A 20268-nucleotide genomic window follows, 5' to 3' on the forward strand; every position below is an offset into this window, starting at 1 on the left:
AAATTGTGTTCCTGGGGCTTACCTTCAGTGGTTGATCAAGGTCTGGAGTGGGCCTGGGCATCTACGTTTTAAACACTCCTCATTTGAGCCTGGAGACACTTGTGAAACTAATCTGAGAGGAAATTTCAGCCATTTCCTTCAAACTGGAGGCCTGGTTCCCTGTCCAGCCTGATGGGGGGGTGAGGAGGAGGGGGTCTGAGAGGAGAGAACCCTCATTCTCTCCTGACTTATTCTGCCCTCTCCCCATCTCAGGATTTATTCATGTTCTGTCCCTCTACTTAACCTCAGGAACGAGTGGTTATTAACTATGAAGCAGAAGTAATCACAGGATGTCAAACAGAGCAAAGGAGAGGCAGAGGTCTAAGGGAGGGAAGTGAGGAAAGCGTGTGGAACACTACAGGGGATATTTTTTCGGGGGCAGGGGATGCTGTTGACAGGTTTCTTCCAGTACCTAAGACCAGGAGTTAGTGAGGATCACCTACTTACTGTGTGTCCAGCACTGCATTTTGGTAAGTGGAAAAGATTGGGAGTAAGCTGTGCTTTCTAAGGGCCAGGAGCCCTCTTCCCTCCCTCCACTGCCCTCAAGATCCTTTCCAATTTCACTGTCACTGGCACTAGTGGGTTTTTTGAATGTATCAACTGCTCCTTCAGTCTGTAGGTCTTCCGGGCATCTGCCTTTGGCTTCAGGAGCATAGGGCAGGAGGTCTAGCCGGGTATATATTGCACATAACCATCTCCCCAACCTATCTGCATAAAGAGACCAGTCTTCTGTCCTGAAGATGTTTAGCAGTTTAAGATTCTCTCCCGCTCCACTAACCTCTCCAGTCTCTACCTAATATAATCATGGGCTTGAGGAAGACTAAAAGGAAGCCAAAACTCATAAAGAAACCCCTGGCTTGGATTGCAGGGGATGGTGTGGGTTTGCAAATAGATGGGTCTGTGAGGCCGCAGGGTGTCGCCAGAGTGAGGACGGCACAGGAGCGCGCACGGCCCCAGGAACTACAGTTCCCAGGAGGCCTTGCGCGGACGCCCGGGAGCGGGGCTACCCTAGGGTGGGGCCTGTGGACTGCGGCGTGTGGAGAGAGATCGCGGCTCGGATGGCCGGGCAGGTGAAGGACCGCGAGGCCTTCCAGAGGCTCAGCTTCCTGTACCAGGTGAGTCCGCGTTGCGGCGCACGCACAGGGAGGCGGACCAGTGCGGAGGGCCCCCACTGACGGCTCCTTCCCTCAGGCTGCCCACTGCGTCCTCGCGCAGGACCCCGAGAACCAGGCACTGGCGAGGTTTTACTGCCACACGGAGAGGACCATAGCGAAGCGGCTCGTATTGCGGCGGTGAGAGGGGTGCGGAGCCCGGCGGCGGGCTGGACGGGGGAAGGAGGGGAGAGGGAGAGCGGGCGCCCAGACCACCACCCACCTCCGCCCCCAGGGACCCTTCGGTGAAGAGGACCCTCTGTCGTGGCTGCTCTTCCCTCCTCATCCCGGGCCTGACCTGCACCCAGCGCCAGAGACGTGAGTGCTCCCTGCTGCCGAGGGGGGATGTTTGAGGAACACCTGTGGGCTGGGGGAGGGCACGGGCAATGATCCGTTCCTCGATGTAGATGGGTGCCAGGTGTGGGATTTGGAGGCGTCGGCTTTCTCCAGCTCTGAGTTAACTTAACTCCACTTGGACAAACTAGGTCTGGGCGGTAGAGAAATGATGTTGCCATGAGAAGCAACCTCGCCTGTGCATGATAATAGATGTTATTCGACATCATGGAGGACATGATTCCCATATTCATTCATTCATTCAATAACTATTTTTCTGAGATGTGTCAAGTATTGCTCTAGAGTCATTATTCTCATGAAATTATAGTCTGATGGGACAGACTAAGACAGAAACAATTAGAATAGCGTAGAAAAATGCTTTAATTAGGGAAGTAGAATACTAAGTTACTTAAACCAGTGATGGTGAGGTTCATTATAAGGGAAGGGAGTGGGAGATGGAAATCCTAGGCATTTGTGAGGCCTCAGACAAGAGAGCTTGTGGTGCTGTCAAGGAACTGAGAGCCCAGGAGGCTGGCTCTGAGGTGGGCAAGGGCAAGACAGGAGGCCGGAGAGGGAAACAGGGCAGATCTTGAAGAGTCTTGTTAAGGAGTTTGGACTTTATCTTAAAGGGTACCAAGAGGGACTTCCCTGGTGGTCTAGTGGTTAAGACTCCGCGCTCCCAATGCAAGGGGCCCAGGTTCAATCCCTAGTCAGGGAGCTAGATCCCGCATGCAGCAACGAAGATCCCGCACAACCCGCACGCTGCAACAAAGATCTCACGTGCTGCCACTAAGACCCAGCACAACCAAATAAATAAATAAAGGGTACCAAGAAAATGACAGACTTTATGCAGAGACCTGACACCATCAAATCAAGGTGGGGAGGGAGTAGAATCCATACTGGAAAACGGTGGAGGCAAAACTGGGTGCAGGAGACCTTTTCTTATCCTAAACCTGGGCACTCTCTTTTCCCCACATGCACCCCAGGCTGCAAGGCTCAGCGCTGGACTGTACAGACCTGCCTGACATGCCAGCGCAGCCAACGGTTCCTCAACGATCCTAGGCATCTGCTCTGGGGAGACCGGCCTGAGGCCCAGCTGGGGAGCCAGGCAGGTGAGAGGTGGTTGAGAAAATGGGGGGTACCCCAGGGGAGTAGGGACAGTGGGTAACATAGAGCTGCGGTGGACACATTGGTGGGTTCTGGGTTGGTGTGAAAGGTGCCACAGTCTTAAAAAACTAATTCTGCTCATCTACTCAGATCCCAAACCACCACAACCCCTGCCAAATACAACCCACCGCATTCCAGCCCACCTTCCTGAGGAGAAAGTGCAGCCTCAGAGTTCCAATTGCCAGTGATGGATTCACCCCGTCTTCCAAATAAATTTTAATTCTCTTTAACTTTGCATGATTCTGTTCTGTATTTCAGCTCTTAACTCCATTTTCCTCTGTTTCTGTCTGTATTTCTCTGTCACCAGCTAACCTCTTCTTTGTCCTTTTAGTCCTTTGTCATTATCATCCTTATACTCCCACCATTCAGGGAGATCCCAATTACCACTTGCCCCATGAAGCAGCTCCCACTTCCAGGACCCTGCCTCCAGTGCCCCTCCAGCCCTGCTTCCTCAGTGCAGTGCCACGATTGGAACGCAGGCTCCGGGGTTGTCTGCGAGGCCCTGATCCTCCTTAAGGCAGTCCATTTTTAGGTAGCCCTGACTGTTGGCTAAAGGGCTGGACAGACAGACTGCTGATGCCACTGATGCTGTTTTTAAAGGAGGGGAAAAAAGTTTGGGTGGGGTTGGTGGAGGGAGGGTTTAGATTCTCCAGGCCCACTTCCTTTTGAGTCTTTTCCCAATCTCTGTGTTTTCTTCTATAAAATTCTACTAAGAGAAGTTGTACAACCTGAACTAATAAAGTCAAAGGTACTAACAAACGGACACTGTCAAATATTACACAAGTAAGTTCTGTAGGTAAACCTTCAAGGTTTTCTTGAGAATCAGTAAACAACCAAAATTGTTTTATTTGCTATCCCTGGACAATTTACTCGAAGTCAGAATTTCAGACTGACCTCTTTGCTAGGTGCCAGCTAATCAGTTTACCCCAAAAGTAGACAGACAAAATTCACTCTTCCCAGAATGCAGTTTCCTCTCTTCCCTTTCTCTTGTAAATCCTGGTTGCACTTATTCATTGCTGCATAAAAATCACTGCATAACGTTGTAGCTTAAAACAGCAATGATGTGTTATTTCCCCTGATTCTGTGGGCTAGACTGATTGAGGGCCTGTCTGGGTGGTTCTTCTGTTCCATATGGCATCAGCTGGAATCACTCAGCTGCATTTAGCTGGAGGCTGGTACCTGGTCTGGAAGACTCAAGAAGCTTCATTTGCATGTGTGCACCTCATTGCTTCTGCATGTGGCCTTGCTCTGTAACTGGCCTTGACGTCCTCACAGCATGGCTGTCTCTGGGTGGTTGGACTTCCTTACAAAGCTTCTGGCTTCCACAGAGAGTATTCCAAGAAGACAAGCTCCACGGTGCAAGTGCTTATCAAGCCTCTGTCCTCGTCACGCTTGCTAATGTCACCTTGACCAGAGTAAGTCATGTGGCCAAGCCCACGTTCAGTGTGGAAGGGGCTACACTGGGGCGTGGATACTTGGAGGTTCATTGGTTCCTTGAGGACCACCAGTGTAGCAGTCTACCACATCCTTGTTTTGCCTTTGTCCCTGACTCATTCTCTTCACTGATTCCTTCACATGCCAGTACACTGTATGCATGGAAAATACTTATCAGTGTGCAAGTAACTAAATGTTTCTAAGTTATTCTTTGACGTTTATTTCTGGAGATAGTACTCAACGGGTCAACTGTAGCAGCCAACACAAACATGTAGCCTGAAGGTGCACCCCATGCAGGCCTGGACCCTTTGTGTCCTCAGCTCACCTTCCTTGGTTCCCTCCTTGAGTGTCATTTCTGAGCTGGTTGGTTCTTATGCACTAAATCTGATTCTTGGCCAAGTTGTTTTGAGTGTGTTTATGATTGCACATGACTGGACATGTCCACAGTGGGATAGCACTGGGGTTCCTCTAACTAGAGATCATAGCCCTCTTCCTCCTCCTCCCAAAACTCTGTCCTTTTTCATATTTACTTATTATGATAGAATAGTTGTCAGTATGTGCAAAAATGGATTTCCTATAACAAAGAGGAAATCAAAGCCCTATTATTCAATAGTTTTCTTTAATGTTTCTAAACAATTCAATAATTCAAAATCTGTGCTCTTTTAGGACCTGTTAGATAAAATTAAATAGAGGAGAGAGAAGAAACTTATGTCATCCCAACTGAATCAAAAAAACAAGGTCTGGGAATCCCCTGGCAGTCCAGTGGTTAGGACTCTGCACTTCCACTGCAGAGGGCTCGGGTTCCATCTCTGGTTGGGGAACTAAGATCTGGCAGGCCGCATGGTGTCGCCAAAAAAAAGGAAGCAAAAAGATTTGAGGAAGGTAAGGGATCTAGTCATTGTTGGTTCAAAACCTCAGGAGCTTCCTAGGGAAAATCTGAAACCAGCCCCTGTACATGGAGAGCAAGGAGAGATCAAAGAAAGAGGCAGACCACTCCAGATTGGTAGGTGGCAGGTTTAAAATAAGCAAGGAAACTTACATACGAAGCTTTGTCTTGGGCAGCAGCAAGACGAGTTAGACCTCCACACTCACCCACCAGAATCTTAAAAAGTTTATATAGAGGCCTTAATAGGGTTCAGTCATGCCTTCAGTCCAGATGGTCTCAACAACACCTTATTCTCTCAAAGCTATGCCCTTGGAACAGCTCCCACTGAGGGAACAGTGGGCAGAACTCACACTCCAAGGACAGGGGAGTGGGTGAGGAGCCCCTGATTGCCCGAGTCCAGTTCGAGGGTCAACCAGCAGTCATGTTTTCATGATTACCTCCTTCAACAGTCACACAGGTATCTGGGAGAAACTTCCAGGCAGAGGGAGCAGCTAGGGCAAGTGTCCTGAAGAGGGAGCCTGCGCAGAGTATTCATAGTTCGCAAGAGGCTGGTGTGAGTGAACAGAGAGAGCCAGGTGGAGAGTAGTAAATGTGGCCAGGAGATAATGGGAGGCCAAGGATCTCTAGGCCATCATAAGGAAATTGACTTGTTCATTGGGAGGCCGTTGGAGGTTTTTAGCAAGAAATGACGTGATCTGGCTTAACATTTAAAAAGGATCACTCTGATCTAACAGTTGACTGGGAGAGCAAGATTGGAAGAAAGGAAAACAGGAAGCTGTTGTGGTCACCCATGTGAGAGGTGATACTGGCTTGGACCAGGGTCTTAACAGAGGGAGAGCAGTGTTCAGATTTTAGATCTAGTTTGAAGGTAGAACCCATAGATTTCCTGATGGGCTAGCAGAGGGATGTAAGAAAAAGGACAAACAATTCCACAAAACTAAAGTTTAAATGGTCTCGTGATATGTGCTATAATATATTCAGAACAAGATATTGGTCTGTACTTTGAAAATATTCTCTGAAAAGGATATTTTATGAATTCCTATTGGATCCAAATGTACAGAGCCCAGTGTATCTCCAGCCCTGATGTGTGTATTAGTTTCCTAGGGCTGCCATAACAAAGTGCCACAAAATGGGTGGCTGACAACAACAGAAGTTTATCCTCTCACAGTGCTGGAGGCTAGAAGTCAAGCCATCCACAGGACAGTGCTTTCTCCAAAGGCTCTGTAGAAGGAGTCCTCCTTGCTTGTTCCTAACTTCTGATGTTTATCAGCAATCCTTGGTGATCCTTGGCTTGTAGATACGTCACTCCAGTCTCTGCCTCCAACATTGTATGGCATTCTCCCTGTTTGTCTCCATCTCTGTCCACGTTTCCCTCTTACAAGGACATCAGTCATTGGAGTAGGGCCCACCCTAATCCAATATGATGTCATCTTAACTTGATTATATCTGCAAAGACCCTATTTCCAAATAAGGTCACATTTACATGTTCTAGGTGGACAAAAACTTGGTGGGGGACATTATTCATCTCAGTGCAGGGTGGAAGTTGGGTTTGGAATTCAATCTAATCATTCCCAGGGCTTCTGGAAAGTATACTGTATGTAGAATGGAGAGACATGCCATCACTTCTGTAACTCACTCTCTCTGTAATGTTAATGCTGTAAGGTTCTTAGCATATATCCTCTCATTATAAAGATAATCAAAGTACCTGATGCTGTCCATTGAGCCTTTTGAGGATCTGTTGTATAAATCGGGGAATATTTTCCGATTTCAAAGAAGAATGAGAGAGAACAATAATTCACTATGTTAATGAACTAAAAGAGAAAAAAAATCATATAATTTCAGTAAATGTAGAAAAAGCATTTGACAGAATCTAACATTTATTCCTAATAAGATCTCTCAGCAAATGAGGAATAGATGGAAAGTTCCTCAACCTTAAAAGGACATCTATGAAAAAGCTACAACTAGCATCACATTTAATGGTGAAAAAATGAATGCATTCCCCCTAAAGTCAGGAAAAAAACAAGGTTGGCTACTGTCGCCTCTTCTACTCATCATTCAACTAGTGGCTCTAGCCAGTGCAACAAGGCAAGAAAAAGAAACAAAAGGCATCCAGATTGGAAAGGAAGGAGTAAAATTGTTTTAGTTTGCAGAAGACATGATCATCTATGCAGGAAGTCTTAAGACATCACTTGAAAACTCCTACGGGGACTTCCCTGGTGATCCGGTGGTTAAGACTGTACACTTCCACTGCAGGGAGCGTGGGTTTGATCCCTGGTCCACGTGGGTTTGATCCCTGAACGCTGTGCAATGCAGCCAAAAAATAAATAAATAAAAATAAAAAATAAAAAGCTCCTACACCTAATAAGTGAGCTTAGCAAGAGTGCAGGATATAAAAAAAAAATTGTATTTCTATATACTAGAAATTGTATTTCTATACACAATTAGAAATTAATATTAAAACCAGTACCATTTACAATAGCATCCAGATATTAAATACTTAGGGGTAAATATGACAAAAATTATGAAAGGCCTATGTACTGAAAACTACAAAATATTGTTCCAAGACCCGAATAAATGGAGAGATATAGCGTGTTCATGAATTGGAAGACTCAATATTATTGAGATGTCAATTCTCCCAAAACATGTCTCCCTAGATTTAAAGCAATCTCAAGACCTTTTTTTTTTACTCTGAAAGTCATATATTAATAGCCAAAACAACTCTGAAAAAGAATAACAAATTGGAATTAAAGACTTGAGTTCAAGACTTATAAAGCAATAGTAGACAATATAGTCTTGGTGTAAAGATAGACAAATAGATCAATGGAGCAGAATAAAGTCCAGAAATAGATCAACACATATATGGATAACTTATTTTGGGCAAAGGCAAAAAGGCAATTCGGTAAAGAAATGACATTTCTTTACAACAAATGATGCTGAAACAATTGCTTATCCATATGCAAAAAAAGGTAACTTCAATCCACTGGTCTCCTCAGCCCTCCTCTCACCCATCTCCTAGTCACTGCCTTTCTCTATCTTGCTGCCCCTTTTCTGTCTCAGGAGCCCCTTCACCCCCTACCCCTTCCCTGCCCCATCAACCTTGGACCACAGGAAGGAGCAAGGTATCAGCTCCTCCCTACCTCCATGAAGTATTTCTACAGAGTCTGAGGATGGAGCCTTGAGCACAGGGTGGAGCAGGGAGGGCTGGAGTATTGAAACCCAAAGACCACAGATCTTCAAGGGTTAAACCTGAAGATCAGCACCTTTCACCTTCCCTTCTAAGAGCTGCTTTCCTGGCCTATCATATCCAAGACCATCATATTCCCTGTGTGAGTCATTATCCTCCCACCTATTGGACTTGCCTTATCTTCTTGCTGTTACCTTGATGCTTGTTATAGGGAAGAGAAAGGGTCCAGGTAGGAAAGAGAGCCCCCATTTCCTTATGGCTTCCCCACCCTAAGTGGCAGAATTGCCCCATTTTCTGCCCCTGTTACCGCTGGGCTAGAAATGACTACACCTAGATATGCAGCAGGCTGTGGGAAGGAGACTGGCTCTCAGGTGGGCAAGGCCTTAGCCTAGTTGAGCAACCACGGCCTGGCTGGCCGAAATTGCAAGGAGCCAGGCTCGCTGGGACTGGGTACTTGGGGTAGGAGTTTTCTGCATTAGAAGCTTGATTGTCAGGTGGGCAGACTGAGAAAGTTTAGGCTAGAAGCAGAGCAGGGAGGCTGCTGCCTGTTGAACCATAGTCCCTGCATCCCAGGACTTTCTGGGGTCAGACTGCTGCTTCAGCAGAGCGGGCCACTTCGTGGTATTTACAGGTCACAGAGATCTGTTTGAAGCCAGATTTCCCCTGCTATCGCCTTGAGGTCTCTGCTCAGTAGGTCTGGGGTGTACCTGAGAGGCACCCAGGATGCCTGGAAATCAGATTTCCATAATACAGTTCACCCTTCTATAAATTCTGTCCTTGGTTTTTATAAATTTTTATATGAAGTTAAATGTTAGCGTAACAGATATGTGAATAAGTGAGAAAATTTGGTGAACGTGTGTACATAGATGCCTCGCAAGCTTAAGCATTAGGTGAGGGCGGCAGGTTAACTGTAGCCAGCACAGTTGAGGACAGAGGAACAGAGTTCAGGCCACCAGAATTGGGTGTCCTCCCTGTTTTAAAAGGTACCTGGGATTTTGCTTCTACTCTGGTATGTATGGTGACGCCAACAGATCAGGAGATGATTACCATTGAAAAGATAGTTTTACTCTGGTTCCCAAGAAGTGAGGAGGGGGCGTTGCACATCACACTGAGCAGGGCCACAGGCAGAACACTGAGGTCGAGGTCAGTTGCAGACAGAGAGCAAGCGGAACAGCAGGAAAGCCTGGATTGTGGTTTTTGTGGGAAGGAACTGGTGAGGCAGGGCAACAGCGGGCCGACCAGGTTTGGCATTGCTAGTTTGAATAATCTTAGCGAGCTCCAGGGTGTAGCCCTAGTTGTCTGATGCCTGGTGCTGGGGCGGTTAGGGCCTAGGGTTAATGTCTCACAAGCTTAAGAGGGAATAAAGCAGGTGGGTGGGGGGGTGCAGACTCCAGATTGGTTAGTTTGCATGTCAAAGGGTGAGCTCCTGGGAGAGCTGATTGCTATCTCTAAGAGTAGGCTAACCCCAGGAGGGGCAGTCCCTCCCTAATCTGCAAGGCCCAACAGGTCAAAAACTTCAGAAACTAGAAAATATGGTTAACATACTCACACCCAGAAGTTACAGGTCAGAGGCCTAGGGTCTCTGCTGCAGGATAGGCTTCGGGAGAGCGACTGACTAGTCCCAATGAAACAGGGAAGGGGGCAGGGCACAATCTTTAAAAGAGTGATAGAGCCCGAGGACATGACATAAACTGATTAGAACCAAATAGGTCCAAGATGGCAGACAAGTTGACTTCCAGTAGACCTTGAGCCTCAGTATATGCTCATTGTAACACATCAGCAAGCTAAATGACACACTCACAGGTGCCATGGCAGTTCCAACACCGACCATCAAAAGACCAAAAAAGTGGGTGGTGGCCCGATTTCTGGAAATCCCCACAACAGCTGGAATACTCCTCCCACTCATTAGCCTATGAAATTACCCACTCCTATAAAAACTGACAACCCCATACCCTGGTGCCACTCTTCACCTTCTGAGATGGCCCAGACTCTGTCTGTGGAGTGTGTTTCTCTCTAAATCCACTTACGTATCACTTTATCTCTCACTGAATACTTTCTGCCATGAGACATCAAAACTTGAGCTTCATTAAGTCCTGAAACCAGGTGTTAACCTGAGATCAGGCCTTTTACCTGATCTCAGATAAAAGGCCGTGGGGGCTTGCCTGGTGGCACAGTGCTTAAGAATCCGCCTGCCAATGCAGGGGACGTGGGTTCGAGCCCTGGTCCGGGAAGATCCCACATGCCGTGGAGCAACTAAGCCCATGCACCACAACTACTGAGCCCGCATGTGGCAACTACTGAAGCCCGCGCACCTGGTGCCCGTGCTCCGCAACAAGAGAAGCTACCACAATGAGAAGCCGGCGCACCGCAACGAAGAGTAGCCCCCACTCGCCGCAACTAGAGAAAGTCCATGCACAGCAACAAAGACCCAACACAGCCAAAAATTTAAAAAACAAATAATTTACAAAAAAAAAAAAGACCGTGGGTTTTGGTCAGGTTCAAGTTCCAATCTGGGTTTAGGCTGGGTTCGTGTCCCGGCACGTGGGTTCAAGTCCCAATCTGGGGTGCACAGTTTCACCAACACTTCCCTTTCCCGTATTGCTTCCTGATCCTGCCCTAGTCTGGACTGAGATAGTTCTGGAAACTTCACTGGGGCCCAAGACTAGCAGCTCCTTAAGAGTGTTCACCCTGGCATCTCACAGTATGTTTTCTCCTCATAAGGGGTAAAGACTGGGACTTTTTTTTCCTGAAACTGAGTAAGTAGGTAGGAGGGTCAGAGGAGGAGCCTTAGGATGGGGGAGACAGGAGTCCAGAGGAGGATTCTGTCCTCAGAATCTGTAGGCTGTGACCAGATTTATTTACAAGTTTCTGTTTGAACACCTGTTTTCAGTTCTTTGGGGTCTATACTTAGGAGTGGAATTGCTGGATCATATGGTAGTTCCGTTTTGGGGGGAACCACCAAACTCTCTTCCACAACTGCTGCACCATTTTACATTCCCACTAGCAATATACAAGCATTCTAATTTCTCTCCATTCTTGCACTTGTTATTTTGTTTGTTTATTATAGCCATCCTAGTGGGTGTGAAGTGCTATCTCCTTATGGTTTTGATTTGCATTTCCCTAAGACTAATGATGTTGAGCATCTTTTCCTATACTTGTTGACCATTTGTACATCTTTGGAAAAATATCTATTCAAGACCTTTGCCCCCCCCCCCTTTTTGTCACTCTGCATGGCTTGCAGGATCTGTCATAGCGCTGGTGGATGTGTCATTTAGTCTGCTAATGTATTACAATGAGCGTATACTGAGGCTCAAGGTCTACTGGAAGTCAACTTGTCTGCCATCTTGGACCTAGTTGGTTCTAACCAGTTTTTGTCATGTCCTATGGCTATGTCATTCTTTTAAAGGTTGTGCCCTGCCCCCTTCCCTCCTGTTTCATTTCCACTTGTTTCTCCCAAGGCCTCTCACCTTCTGAGATGGCCCACACTCTGTCTGTGGAGTGTGTTTCTCTCTAAATGAATCCACTTCTTATCTATCACTTTGTCTCTCACTGAATTCTTTCTGCAATGAGACATCAAGGACCTGAGCTTCATTAAGTCCTGAGACCAGGTGTGTGATCTCAGTTAAAAGACCATGGGTTCAAGTCCCAGTCTGAGTTACACTGTTTCAGTTCCTCACAATCCATCAGTGTTCTGGCCTCTTAAAACACTTGCTCATGTAATAAGCACTCAAGATTTTCTTGAAATTCTGCCTTGATATTTGTTTGTCATTTCTTGCATCATTGCTGTTTTCCTGATGTGTTTCAGCACTTATCTTATTACATCTAGATTATTAAGCATGTGACTGATCCTTGAATTTCTGTCTCAGCTGCTGCATTTGGGTTCTGCCCTTTCTCTCTGTCTTATTATACAAGGATTAGGAAGCATTCCCTGAACAAAAGAATTTTCCACCATCTCGGGGGTTGAATATGAATTGCTATTAACATCTGAATTTATATTTAGAGAAGGTGGGTGTTGTACAACCAAGCCTCTTAAACTTGCAAGCTCTCCAAGGTCACCTAAACCACACTGTTGATCTTCCTCCAGTGTGCAGTTACCCTGGGGAGCCAATGATTTCATAACATCCATTCCAGAGATGTGTATTTGCTGAAGTGAATGATCCTGAAGTGTTTTGGGTTCTGATAAGTATATAGCCAAAGTGGATACTGACTCCAGGAATCCTGATCTCGTAACATTCTCCCACTAAAAATCTCCGGGAGCTATCTATGATTTAGGCATTTAGAGGTTTTGTTCGTCAATTTCTGTCTTCCTCGGGGCTTCACAGCGTTGTTGAGTCTTCCGCTTGGCAGAGCCTTGCCAAAGCAGGACAGAGCTGCGGGCTGGGAGCGGCGGCTGGGACGGGCCCTGCCCCAGGCGAGCAGGGACGGAGGCCCGGGGTGCGCGGATCCGCCTACGGCTGGCCGCGGGGCCAGCTCCGCGACACCAGATCGGTGTCTCTGCACGAGTTCCTGGAGTTTTGTACCCGCACAGTCCAGCATCGTGGCTGGCGGATAGAGGACGTTAAATAACCGTTGGTTGGTTTAAGGAATGACCGACGCAGCGATGCGTCTGAGCTGCACAGCCGGGAAGCCGCAAACACTCCCGGGCCACTTCTGGGTCTGGCTGTCATTTCCAGCTGCTGAGATTCTTCCTTTTCCTTTCCCTTTTCGACTTCGCTGGGAGGTCCTGCTCTGAGTCCCACCTGAGAGCTTCCGCTGGTCTCTCCCTATTGTCACGCTTCTCAGACACCGCTCCATCCCCGCCACACACACACAGATATGGGACTTGTCTTGCGAGTTTCACGGTTCTCCCAGCTCAGATGTGTTCCCCAAGCTTGGACATGCCTTTTGCTTCCCAGAGGTGTAGGGAAGAAGCAATTCGACTTTGTCCTTTGAGCTTCTTGTTGTGTCTGGGAAGCGTGGGACGCTGTGGGTTAGTGAGAAACCAGAGGAGACTCAAGGGACAGAGTTCACGGTCCTTTTTTCCCCTCATTGGAAATTTGCAATACCTCAATAGGAGGATTTTTCCTCAATATGAGGGGAAAAGTCAAATTGGAGAAAGAGCCGAGAGAAGAAGAGAAGATGATGGGCTCCGGTGCTAGAAAATAGTTCACGAGAAACCTAATGCAGTCTAAAACCGGGAGGAAAAGTGGCTTTGCAGAAGTTCCTCTGCAGTTTCATTGGTCACAGATTGTCAGTTTCCCTCGCCCAGAGTCCGCTCCTTTGGCGCCACCTTGTGGCAGCTCCACCCGGCCTGAGTTGCGGCTCTTGTTCTCCGCTGATTGCGCGTCCCTGCCCTCACACAGGGCCCCTCAGCTACCCCAGCTCATTCCAAGTACACAAATAGCGCTCAAACCTGATTTACCTAACAGTGCCCCAACCCAAGAGATCCATGTCCCTTTCGCCTCGGGACCTCTGACAGCGCGGGCTTCTACTCTAGCAGAACCAGAGACCGCTGCCCTGGTCTGTTCTGCCTTCCCTTCCACCCTTTGTGGCTGCTCCATCTCGGGCATTTGCCCTTGGCTGGGATGCCAGTCGCAGTGCGTGGCCACTGGCCTAGCTGAGATCGTCATTATCTGTCCCTGAGATTTCTGCCAAGTTTTCCTAACACACTTCTTTTCTTCCAGTCTTACTCTCCTCCAAAGACTCTGCCAGCCACCAGAGAGATATTTGTAGAGCAAAATGTCATTTGATCCTTCCCCTACTTAAAAATCTTCAGTGGCCCACACAATCATTTCTAGAAAACATAGCCCCAAATTGCATATAGTCTTGAATACATATAAAACAAAAGCTATCAATATGTAGTATACATCTGTAAAGCATTTTAATTGCAGAAAATGTATGCCAAAGTCACAGTAAATAACATTGCACTACAAACTATAGGATGTCAATAATTTGCTTCCCTTTAATCATTTTACTTACAAATTACTACTGGCCTTAGGCTGACTAGTGGCCCCTAATCACATCCTAATGCCTGAAAACTGTGAATATTGCCTTAGATGGCAAAAGGGACGTTGCAGATATGATGAAACTGAAGATCTTGAAAAAGGGAGGTTATCCTGAATTTGCAGGGTGGGCCCAGATGTAATCACAACGGTCCTTATCAGAGAAGGAAGGAGGAGTCAGAGTCAGAAGAGAAGGTGATGTGATGATGGAAGCAGAGATTGAAGTGATGTACTTTTAACGGTGGAGGAAGGAGCTACAAACCAAGCAACACAGGCAGACTCTAGAAGCTGGAAAGTGTAAGAGAATGAGTTTTTCCTTAGAGCCTCCAGCAGGAACAAGCCCAACTGACACTCTGACTTTAGTCCACTGAAACTAATTTTGGACTTCTGACCTCAAGACCTGTAAGAGAATAAAATTTTTTGCCCCTCAGATGAGCCCCTAAGACTTGGAGGATCCAACACAACTTTTCCAATTCAAATATATGGTTCTGATCTGGCTGGAACAATGGTCTTTCAGGATCATTCTTGAGTCATACTAGGGAAAATCAAGAAAACCATGAGTTACCTTGACACATCATAGCTACCAAAAATGTTTACTGAATTTATGGGGACTTCCCTGGTGGTCCAGTGGTTAAGACTTTGCGCTTCCACCACAGGGGGCGCGGGCTGGATCCCTGGTCAGGAAACTAAGATCCCACATGCCACACAGTGTGGCCAAAAAGAAAAAAAAAAAGAAAAAAGTGTTTGCTGAATTTAAACGGATCTCTTAAATACATCACTGGTTTACATCAGCTTGCAGAAACTTTGCTTGTCCACCAGGGGCCAGCCCACCCTCCTGCACTTGCCATTATTAACCAATGTGCAGAATTGTATCCTACCAAATCAGCAGCCCCACTTCTAGCACGTCTGCAGAAGAGAACCCAGGGAATGTATGTCCCAGAATCCCCATAGCTCAAGTTCAAGTTTTCCAGTGGGAGAGACTTGCATGAGATATGGGGCCCAGAAGAGGGAGATCTCGCTATCCATCAGGCACATGAGTGAGCAGGCACGTGTGAAATTCTCAGCAGCTACTGTACTAGGTTTGACACCCACCTGCTTTGCCTTGCAGACTGAGACACAGGATGGGAGTTTTCTCGCAGGTTCTAGAGAATTACAGCAATCTCCCGGAAAGCTTGTGAGAACCACCCACCAGTTCTTTGAGCTGAGGTCTCCAGCATTTGCTTCCCTAACTTTCCAACTTCAGCTCCTCAGAATTTTGGTGGTGACTGGTATTATTTTCCTATATCTGCCATAGCAAATTACCACAAACTTAGTGGCTTAAAACAACATGAGGCCTTTCTCACCTTCTGAGATGGCCCACACTCTGTGGAGTGTGTTTCTCTCTAAATAAATCCACTTCTTACCTATCACTTTGTCTCTCACTGAATTCTTTCTGTGATCAGACATCAAGAACCTGAGCTTCGGGGCTTCCCTGGTGGCATAGTGGTTAGGAATCTGCCTGCCAGTGCAGGGGACACGAGTTCGAGCCCTGGTCCGGGAAGACCAACTTCCCGGGCAACTAAGCCCGTGCACCACAGCTACTGAGCCTGCACTCTAGAGCCCGCGAGCCACAACTACTGAGCCCGTGAGCTATAGCTACTGAAGCCCGCGCGCCTAGAGCTCATGCTCCACAACAAGAGAAGCCACTGCAGTGAGAAGCCCGCGCACCACAATGAAGAGTAGCCCCTGCTCGCTGCAACTGGAGAAAGCCCGCGGGCAGCAATGAAGACCCAACACAGCCAAAAATAATAAACAAATAAAATAAATAAATAAAAATAAAACTTAAAAACGAAAAAACCAACATGAATTTGTTATTTTACAGTTCTGGATGTCAAAGTTTGAAATAGGTTTCACGAGGCTAAAATCAAGATGTCGGCGAGGCTGTGTTCCTTCTGCAGCCTCTAGGAGAGAATCTGTTTCCTTGCCTTCTCCAGTCTCCAGAGGCTGCCTGCATTACTCAGCTTGTGGCCCCTTCCTCCGTCTTCTGAGTCAACAATCAAATCACTGTGACCTCTGACTCTGTCGTCGAATCTCATTCTCTAACTCTGACTCTCCTGCCTTCCTTTTTCACTTGTAAAGAACCCTGTGTTACATTGGACCTGCCTGTATAGTCCAGGATAATACTCCCATCTCAAGAGCCAAAAAGTCCCTTTTGTCGTATCAGGTGACATTTTCACATGTTCCAGGGATTAAGACATGGGCTTCTTTAGGAGACCATTGTCACGCCTACCACATGACTTCACTGATGTTTGCTCCCCAGATTTTCAACTGTGGTAGAAACTGTTATTCCTGTGTTAATTTTTTTATTCCTGGAATACCAGAGTAGGGCTGTTTTTCTGAAAAAGCCTACACTGATACAAGAAGAGCTGAAAAATTGTGCTCCTATTATCCCGAAGTCTCCAAATGGTGCTGATTTCTTAATATGCAATAGGTATAAATTAGGCAATGATCTTGCCAGGGCAATGGAAGGAGGAAAAAAAGGAATCATCAGAAAGCACCTGTCCCTTGTCCATGGTGTCTGGTCCTCTTGGGCTCTGGGCTGCAATTTTCCTGTCACACTGACCCCAGCCAATTCCTGACTGAAAGGGCTTTTAACATGATTTGTGTTCAGTTCTTGGATTTGTCATCTTCTCTCTGTCCTCTCATGTATCTTCATGTTTGTGTTTTTCTTCTCTTCCAACACTGTAGTCCTGCCTTGATTCTTATCATTGTACTCTTCCTGGCTTGCACACAAGTAAGCCAATTCTCCAAGAAGAAATTCCAGACACCTCTTCGTTATTTGTTAGTTACTGTTTTTATTTGGCTGCAGAGTTTATGGGGCAAGCTCTCAAGTTTCTTAACTTTCTATTTTACAAAATTGACTATAGGGCTTCCCTGGTGGCACAGTGGTTAAGAATCCACCTGCCAATGCAGCGGACACGGGTTCGAGCCCTAGTCGGGGAAGATCCCACATGCCGCGGAGCAACTGAGCCCGAGCGCCACAACTACTGAGCCTGCGCTCTAGAGCCCATGCTCCGCAACAAGAAAAGCCTGCGTACTGTAACAAAGAGTAGCACCTGGCTCGCCACAGCTAGAGAAAGCCTGCGTGCAGCAACGAAGACCCAATGCAGCCAAAAGTAAATAAATAAAATTAATTATTTTTTAAAAATTGACTATAAAAATAATGCGTACTCACACAGGAAATGAAACAATCAAATTTGTATAAATATATTTTTAAATCTCTTCCATCACTAAACCCACATCCACTTTACTGAGGTAATTAATATTATCAATCTACTCCCTATATTTTCGATTTCTCCATTTTAATAAACACTTGTATTGAGGGAGTTCCCTGGCGGTCCAGTGGTTAAGATTCTGTGCTTCCACTGCAGGGGTCACAGGTTCAATCCCTGGCCTGGGAACTAAGATCCCGCATGCCGCATGGCGTGGCCAAAAAAACAAAAAACAGAAAGCAACAACAACAACAAAACTATATTGGGTGTTTTTTCTCTCATAGCTTCTTTTTTTAAGCAAAGAAACACACTAATTTTACTTGACACAATCATTTTTAACAACTTGAGATATAAATCACATACCATAAAATTCACGCAAAGTGTACAATTTGTTGGTTTTAATATATTAACAGAGATGTGCCACCATTACCACAATCAATTCTAGAACACTTATCACCCCCGAAAGAAACACCATACTCATTAGCTGTCACTCTCCATTTCCCCCAAGACCCCAGTCTTAGGCAACTACCAACGTATGTTTTATTTCTACAGATTTCCTCTTCTGAATATTACATATAAATTAAATCATACAATATGTGGCCTTTTGGGTCTGACTTCTTTCACTTAGGATAATGTTTTAGAGGTTTATCCTTTTTGTATCATTATTAGTACTTCCTTTCTTCCCTTCTTCTTCTTTTTCTCCTCCTTCTCCCCTCCCCCTTCTTCTTCCTCTTCCTCTTCTCTCCTCCTTCTTCTTCTTCTTTGCTGAATAATATTCCATTGTATAGACATACTACAATTTGTTTATTCATTTATTATTTGACAAACGTTTGGGTTGTTTCCATTTTTTGCTATTATAAATAATGTTGTTATAAACACTTGTATACAATGTTTTTGTGTGGATGTGTTTTTGTTTCTCTTGAAGTGCTTACTTTGGTCTAAATGCTGTTACACTGTAGGTTCACTGTAGATGGGCTGCTTGGCAGAACAGAGGCTCAGGTGACTTACTGCCTCTGTGAGTCACTTCCTCTTCTGCCCAGCCTGGCTCTTCTATTATAGTGACATCACGGTTAATGATGTATTGGAAGTGGGGTAGAATCAGAATTTGAGATTGTGATTAATGACTGTGTTTAAAATCACAGTTTCATGACCATTAGGGTTTATCTTAAACTTTCCTCTCTGGTATCCCATTGTATCCAGTTGAGAGAGAACTCCAGCTCCCTGTACACTAGGACATGTAGATCTGTCCACAGTGCTGAAATTCCAACAACTCCATGAATGGCCTTCTTATTGTGGAAAATTGCTCTACCATTGAATTTGTACATTCGTTATTTATAAGTTTAGAGCATCTGAGTTACTGAACAATCCAGCAATAAGTTGGGAAGATAACATATAGAAAGATCCACAAAATATTCTCTTATGCCCTATACTGAAATGTACAGAACAAAACAAAAATAGACCACATAATGAGTGAGAAGTTTATCTTTAAGCTTTTTATCAGGATATAAATAAATTCAGTATTGTGGAGGAAAGAGAAAGAATTCAGATTTCAATTAACTTTGATTATCCCCTCCCAATTTATTATCCTTTTTAACCTCACAAGACATTTCAATTTTTTCCATAGTTTATCTTCATTCAATGTTATGCACACACTTACCCTTATTTCTTGTTTATTTTTTATTTAAACTCACACCCTCCTCCTGAGACCTCTCCTTTTGCCTGAAGTACATTCTTCAGAGTTCCTTTAGTAATGGTCTGTTTGTGTCAAATTGTCTGCCTTTGGAAAATCCCATTGAAATTTTAGTTTTAATTATTGTGTTTTTAAAAATTAATTAATTAATTTTGGCTGCGTTGGGTCTTCGTTGCTGCGTGCAGGCTTTCTCTAGTTGCAGAGAGCGGGGGCTGCTCTTCGTTGAGGAGCACGGGCTCTAGGCGTGCGGGCTTCGGTAGTTGTGGCTCGCGGGCTTAGTTGCTCTGTGGCATGTGGGATATTCCTGGACCAGGGCTCAAACCCATGTCCCTGCATTAACAGGCGGATTCTTAACCACTGCGCCACCAGGGAAGTTCCTATATTTCATTTACAAAATGTTGTATATAATTCTTTTCAAATTTTCTTGGATATTCTTTACAATTTCTTATTAGCTGAAAATATTTAAAATTTTGTCTTTTATTCACAGTAAGAATAAGCTATTTTATAACCTATTTTTATTACTCTAATTTAAAAGTTATAGAATTCTGTTGTTTGTTTTTTCTGTTTCTTCTTTCAAGGTATCTTGTTTCTTGTGAACATATATTTTCTTTTTTAGTGTTAAGTATTCATTTTGCTTATGAAATGATTTTTGGAATTTTCAAAGCATGGATGATAGTAGATTCCTCCAGACCTCTCTTGTGTTTCCTTTCACCAGATTCCTTGGAGTATGGCCTTCTTAATCCTGAATTCATGGCATGCTAATATTCAGAACATCCATGTAATGTGAACTTGGGTTGTAAATCCGTAAGAGAGAACACCTGTGGTTAAAACTTAGGCTGTGGTATTATTCTGCTGCCTGCTTGGGAAATCAGTATAGGAAAAATTCAGACTCTTTATGAATCAGGAGAGGGGCCACCTGTGCTCCTTGATGGGGATCTTCCTGTGACCCATTTGTTCCTGCTGGGGGTGACCATGACTCCCAATTCCATCCCTGTAAAATAGTAAAAAAATAAATCAGACATGAGAACATCTAAAATTTTCCTTTGAACTCTTTTTTGGGAAGTAGAGGGATGTGCTCCAGGAAAAGGAGGGCATATACCAAAAAAGAGGAAGATGTGGGATCTGGGAAACCAGGGCATCAACCTACGAGAA

General features: G+C 45.4%; 1 protein-coding gene across 6 annotated transcripts; it reads left to right on the top strand.

Moving 5' to 3' along the window:
* Positions 1-937: 937 nt before the first annotated feature.
* RPP21 (ribonuclease P/MRP subunit p21) lies at positions 938-18774 on the top strand. 6 transcript variants are annotated; one of them, XM_060023372.1, is made up of 6 exons: positions 938-1154; positions 1231-1331; positions 1426-1508; positions 2510-2635; positions 4019-4105; positions 17082-18774. In XM_060023372.1, the coding sequence occupies exons 1-5, from the start codon at positions 1098-1100 to the stop codon at positions 4087-4089; spliced, it is 438 nt and encodes a 145-aa protein (XP_059879355.1). In that variant the 5' UTR covers positions 938-1097; the 3' UTR covers positions 4090-4105; positions 17082-18774. The 6 variants fall into 6 exon arrangements, with proteins under 6 accessions (XP_059879355.1, XP_059879357.1, XP_059879356.1 ...); XM_060023374.1 differs by lacking the exon at positions 17082-18774 and adding an exon at positions 15618-15859; XM_060023373.1 differs by lacking the exon at positions 17082-18774 and adding an exon at positions 10396-10574.
* Positions 18775-20268: the final 1494 nt, after the last annotated feature.

The sequence above is a fragment of the Delphinus delphis genome, chromosome 10, assembly GCF_949987515.2.
Source record: "Delphinus delphis chromosome 10, mDelDel1.2, whole genome shotgun sequence".
NCBI lineage: Eukaryota > Metazoa > Chordata > Mammalia > Artiodactyla > Delphinidae > Delphinus > Delphinus delphis.

What these genes read in the sequence shown, in the direction of transcription:
- RPP21 (XM_060023370.1), top strand. Translation starts at nt 1,098, where the DNA reads ATGGCCGGGCAGGTGAAGGACCGCGAGGCCTTCCAGAGGCTCAGCTTC. An exon ending in GGCTCAGCTTCCTGTACCAG is followed by an intron (nt 1,155 to 1,230) that starts GTGAGTCCGCGT and finishes TCCTTCCCTCAG; the next exon opens with GCTGCCCACTGCGTCCTCGC. An exon ending in CTGCACCCAGCGCCAGAGAC is followed by an intron (nt 1,509 to 2,509) that starts GTGAGTGCTCCC and finishes CATGCACCCCAG; the next exon opens with GCTGCAAGGCTCAGCGCTGG.